This window comes from Myotis brandtii, unplaced genomic scaffold (genome assembly GCF_000412655.1).
Source record: "Myotis brandtii unplaced genomic scaffold, ASM41265v1 scaffold3117, whole genome shotgun sequence".
Taxonomy (NCBI): domain Eukaryota; kingdom Metazoa; phylum Chordata; class Mammalia; order Chiroptera; family Vespertilionidae; genus Myotis; species Myotis brandtii.
Genome location: NW_005361942.1, coordinates 1 through 5,280, shown reverse-complemented (window position 1 = coordinate 5,280; position 5,280 = coordinate 1). Strand labels below are relative to the sequence as shown.

The 5,280-nt window shown below is 48.3% G+C and overlaps 1 protein-coding gene across 1 annotated transcript in view; it reads left to right on the top strand.

Moving 5' to 3' along the window:
• The window catches only part of ZDHHC15 (zinc finger, DHHC-type containing 15), a gene marked incomplete at its 5' end in the record, with an annotated part of 83,477 nt that extends 78,852 nt beyond the window's left edge, over positions 1–4,625 (top strand). Inside the window, one exon of the mRNA XM_005869981.2 lies at positions 4,594–4,625. Coding sequence (XP_005870043.2) covers positions 4,594–4,610 — 17 coding nt within the window. The remainder of the gene's footprint in view (positions 1–4,593) is intronic.
• Positions 4,626–5,280: the final 655 nt, after the last annotated feature.

Sequence of the window (5,280 nt, the reverse complement as noted above, 5' to 3'; positions counted from 1 at the left end):
CTTCCAGCTGCCTGGCTGCCGGCCGCCATCTTGGCTGACAGTTAATTTGCATAAGGATATGCTGATTAGCCAATGGGAAGGGTAGCGGTTGTACGCCAATTACCATGTTTCTCTTTTATTAGTGTAGATATCTCCACAATGGAAAAAACTATTCATATCTGAGCCTGGTGTTGACAAGCAGAATACTTTAAGTACAGGTGTAGCACTACATTATAAAGAAGTTATTTTCTTGAGCCAGTTTTTAACTCCAGACTTGATTAAAAATATTCAATCATAAAAAGGTATACAATTTTGTAATTTACAAAGTACTTTCACATACTTTTTTCATATATTGGTCTCTCACAATTGTCATGTTCAGTAGGCATTATTATTAATACCGTTCTCATTTTATAATTGAGAAAACAGAGATTTGGAAATGTTAAACAACTTATCCAATATCACATAGCAAGAAAGAGGCAAAACTTGGATTTAAAGTAAGGTATCCTGATTCCAAATCTGGATTCTTTCCAATATAATGCTATTTCTATTCTTTGGGAAACTGCTCTGGGTAGTTGAAGAGTCTGAGTGGTAGGCTTACTGCAAAGGCCTGAAGCCAAATCCATGGCAAAACAGAAAAAGTCCACACTAGGGTCTGGGTGGCCATGGTAAAGTGGCCTTCCTAAAATGTAAATGCGATTGTATCACTCCCTTATTCAAAAACCCTTGGAAGGCTCCCCACTACATGAAGAGTCAAGTCCTAACTAAGTAACTTGGCTCCAGCCTTCCTTCCTGGCACAGTTTCTCAGCCTTTGAAGTCATGGACTCTACACTGAAACTATGAAAGGCTCCCCTTGTTCATTGCTGGTTTCCCCACAGTTACCTCAGACTCCCCATGTCCTAAACCAAATGGTCCACCGACCCAGCTGCTCCCCCTCTACAGTGTCCTGCTCCCTCTCCACAGTATCCCGTTCTCCTTTACACCTGGCATCTATTTTGGGACCAATTCCAGTCACTCCATTATTTCTGACATTTCCCACTGCAGCCACCACAGAACAGAACAGGGTGATCTCTTGCCTGACAATGACTGTATTCTCTCCCTACAGCCCCAGTGAGATTTGAAAGCAGCCTCTGATGCAGTTCTGCCCCTCCTTGAAGCTGGCCATCCAGAGGACCCATTGCTTCCCCAGTCTTTGCCTTGCTGAGCTCCTTGCCTTCTCTGAACCTGATTGTCAATGTCCTATTTCTGGCTCATTGCTCCTATTATTATTTTCACCTTGCATGACGTGCCACCTCTCTGCCTGTTCAACTTCCCTGCAAGGCTCTTGGAAAATACTGCTTCCTCTAAGACAGTGTTTCTCAACCTTGGCTGCACATTAGAATCACCTGGGAATCTTTTTAAGATCCTGATTTCTGGGCCCCATCCTCCGGAAATTCTGTTTCTTTGTTACTAATATTGTGGCCCCACCCATAACAAAGAAACAGAATTTCCGGAGGATGAGGCCCAGAAATCAGGATTTTAAAAAGATTCCCAGGTGATTCTAATGTGCAGCCAAAGTTGAGAACCACTGCCCTAGAGTCAGCTACCCTGGGTTTGTAACCCCAGTTCTGATACTCCCTAGTTCCTAGAACAATGTCCAATACCTCATAGAGCCTCAGTTCTTCACCTATAAAATGGATAGTTATTGCCTCATAGGGCCCTTATGAGGAGGAAATGATTAATCTGTATGTAGTGCTAAGGGAAGCTCCTGCCACAGGGTAAGTGCTGTCATGGTATTATTATTGCTATTGTCATTAATAATATGACCTCTTTACTGGTCTGCCAGGCCCTCATGGGCAGGAACCAAGTCAGACCCCTTTGGTCTTCCATATCAGAGTTGCTCAGAGACATTTGCTGACTGAACTAAGATGGCCCCATTTCCCCCCCCCCCACCACCACCACCACCTCAGGCTCTAGAAGGAAGGAGGGAGGCTGAGAGACATATGAAATGTCCTCCCCTCCTTGATGTTAGTGCGGCCTGGGGAACAGGCCACTCTGCTGCAGCTCCCAAGCCTCCCGCCTCTCCTCTGAGGCTACTGTGCAGCTGAATGTCCCTGAGCATGGGGGCGATGGAGAAAAATTGGAGGGAATCCAGAGGAGTGAAGTCCCTGAACCCTTGGGAAGGGGCAGGCCCAGTAAAGTAGGGAGATGAAAGCAGTTCCATGTGTGTGGCTTGGCTGAAGGACAGAGCTGGGTGTGGCGGGAGACACGATAACTGGAGACAGGGATTCCAGCAGTGCAAACAAGCTGGAGAGAGCTCCGTGGTAGGGCCACTCTGCTGAGGCAAATGGGCTCTTGAAATGCAAGCTTGGAGTCTTATGGAGCCCCAGACCAACAAGCCCCCCATCCTACTGGCCTGGACAGAGGACCCTTCAAACTGGTTCTCAGGGCTGGCAGTTCTGCTCGGCTGTGCAATCCTAGTCCTGGGAGGGAGGCCATTTACCCATAACTGGCTGAGACTGGGCCTGGGGTGAGCTCAGCTGAGGGTCTGAGGTCCAAGTCCTTGGCTCTCCCTGCCAGCTCACCACAGCGCTGTGGGCTCTGGGACCTCCTTCTCCCTTACCAGTCCCCAATCCGTCTTAAAACTATTGTTTACAGACCACTGACTTCTGTCCCTCTCCTCCCAGGTACTAAGGGGAATCTCAGGGGCATGAAGAGCTCAGGAGGAAATATTGGAAATAGCCTCTCCATCTTCCCCTCAGATCTGGGCTGCATCATTCTTGAGCCAAAATAACTAAAGCAACAAGGGAGAGGCCTCTGTATGCTCCATGCTGATGTCTAAGCGGCCTGGTTGTGGGGTGTGGGTTGAATTTCAGTCTACCCAAGGCTGCCTACAACCCTCCTTCCAAAGGAATATGGCAGAAGGGCAGCCAGGCCAGGTGCCCGGGAGTCAGTGGTATGAACAAAGCAGAATGCCCCTCCAGTGCTCTCTTCCCTGGGACAGGGTTTCCTCAAGGGTGCTGAGTCTGAGAGCTCTGGAGGGAGAGCAAGGGATCCTGGGAGAAGAGAGGAGTCTGGAGATGGAGGAGTGGCAGGAGGCTGTCCCTACTAGACCCTCAGTTCCCCCATCACCCCTGCAACGCTGGTGTCTAGCCTGCCCAGAACCCAGGTCTACTTCCTGAGGTTGGAGAGTATGAGGTCCCTTAGAGTGGGGATCCTGGAGGACCAAAGGACAAGACCCGCCCCCCGCCCCCTGGAATTCTGGTCAGAGAGTTGAGTTCAAATCCCACCTCTGTGCTGTATTATTGATGAGTCCTCGGCAAGCCCCTTCCTTTACTTTATAATTAAAGCCTGATTTTTCCATCATGAAATTGAGAACACAATGTCCACCTTACAGGACTATAGGCAGGAATCGATGGGATAATGATGTGCAAGGGCCTGACCCTGGATGTGGCCCTCAGGCCACTGTTTGGGGCATGAAACTGCAATGCTCAGGAGGGAGAAGCTCTTGGCCCACTGTGACTCCTGGGTTGACCCTAAGGAGTCCCTTCTGTTTCTCTAATCCCAAGGTCATACTGTGACTATGGGGGTATTAAGGGCCTTTCTGGATTGCCCTCACTGATTCCCCAGGCACAGGAGTGTTGCACAAAGGAGGTTTCCCCCAAGCAAACCCTCAGGCCCTGGGCTGTCCCCTGTTTACAGCCATCTCTGACATCTCAGCCTCCCGTGGCCCTCCCTGCAGTGTTGAGCAGGCCTTTCTGCCAGATCTCTGAGTTTTGACCTTGCCTGTGGAACTCTTTCTTTGGGTTCCACATTGTCAGGGTCATTCTTTGTCTTTTGGACTATCCCACCATCTCTACCCTGTTCAAAGCCAAGAACCCACTCCTGGGCCTGCTTTGTCACCTGCTTCATTTAGGAAGTCTTTGGAGCAAGGGCTGGCCTGCAAAGGTCCACCCATATGGTAAGGGCAAAGAAAAGAGCCTGGAATGAAGGCCAGAAAATCTCAGTTGTAGTTTCAATTCCTTGGCTCATTCTTTTTATGGTCTCCATGAGCCACTTTCTCTTTGATCCTCTGTTTTTCCATCTATAAAATGGAAGTCCTAATTTTTGCACTAATTCAGCTCAGTTCTATGGCAGTGGAGGACACACAGAACATGCAGGGACCCCAATCACAATTTTTGTCACTCAGCTGTTTCCATTTTGTTAGATGCTTAGATCACCAGTTTCTTACAGTTAACTGTTTCACCTCAATTATTTATGAGAAAAATTACTCCACTGGTTCCCAATCTTTATTGTTTAGAAATCTTTTGTGTCTAGCCCAAATCCTTCCTGCTGCAGTTCCAACTTGGGTCTACATACCTTAGACACCTCCTACCCTGCCTTCTCTTTCCTCTTTCCCTCAACTTTTGCCCTTGACTCAGAAAGTAGGGTTGAGGACAAAAGCATCCCTTGTATCTGGCCAGAGTGAACAGACCATGGGGGTAGCATCACTCTTCCAGAAGCTCTTCATCTGCTGACACACCATCAGCCTCACCCGTATCTTACTCTGGTTCACACCATCCTGGCTGGAATACTTGTGGTCTCTCACTGTGCATTAGAATTAGGGTGCCAGCCTTGACTTTAATCTCTCCTGGCAGCTCCATGGCATCCATAAGCCCCAAGTTTATGGCAGAGGAAAAATGAAACCCACGTTACCCCACCAGGGTCCAACCCCCACCCAGCAGAGCCAAGGATGTCCTCCAACAGGTATCAATAGTCTCCATCTATCACCTCAAGGCATCTGGAGGTGGGTGGAATGGTGCTCCTTGGACATCCTCCTCCCTGAAGGCACAGCAGCCCCTCCCAGCCCTCCAGGCCCTGCCTCTCTTGTCTTTCAGTCAGATTAAATGTCTCCACTGCAGAAATTCCAGATGGAGAGGAGGGACTTCCTCTCAGCCTTCTGCCTTCTCTTCCTCCCTCTCCAACAGTGGAACAAAAGCATCAATTTATAGTATGCTTTCAGACCATTCAATCCAACTATCTCAACTTACATACGGGGAAGCCGAGACCTAGAATGAAGAATGGGCTTGCCTAAATTTACTCAGCAAGTTAGCAGCAGAGCTAGGACAAGGATCCAGGTGTTTTGATTTCCAGCCCACAGTGTTGTTTTCACAGTGCACATTTGCAATCCTGTTAGACCTACAAATTCTTTTGACCATGAAAACTTCAAAATTACCACCAGAGATGTCCTAGCATCTGTGATGCTTGGACAAAAGCAGAAGGCAGCATCTCATTAATCCTGGCCTGTAAAGTCACTTAAAAGTGCTTGACACACAGGCCATATA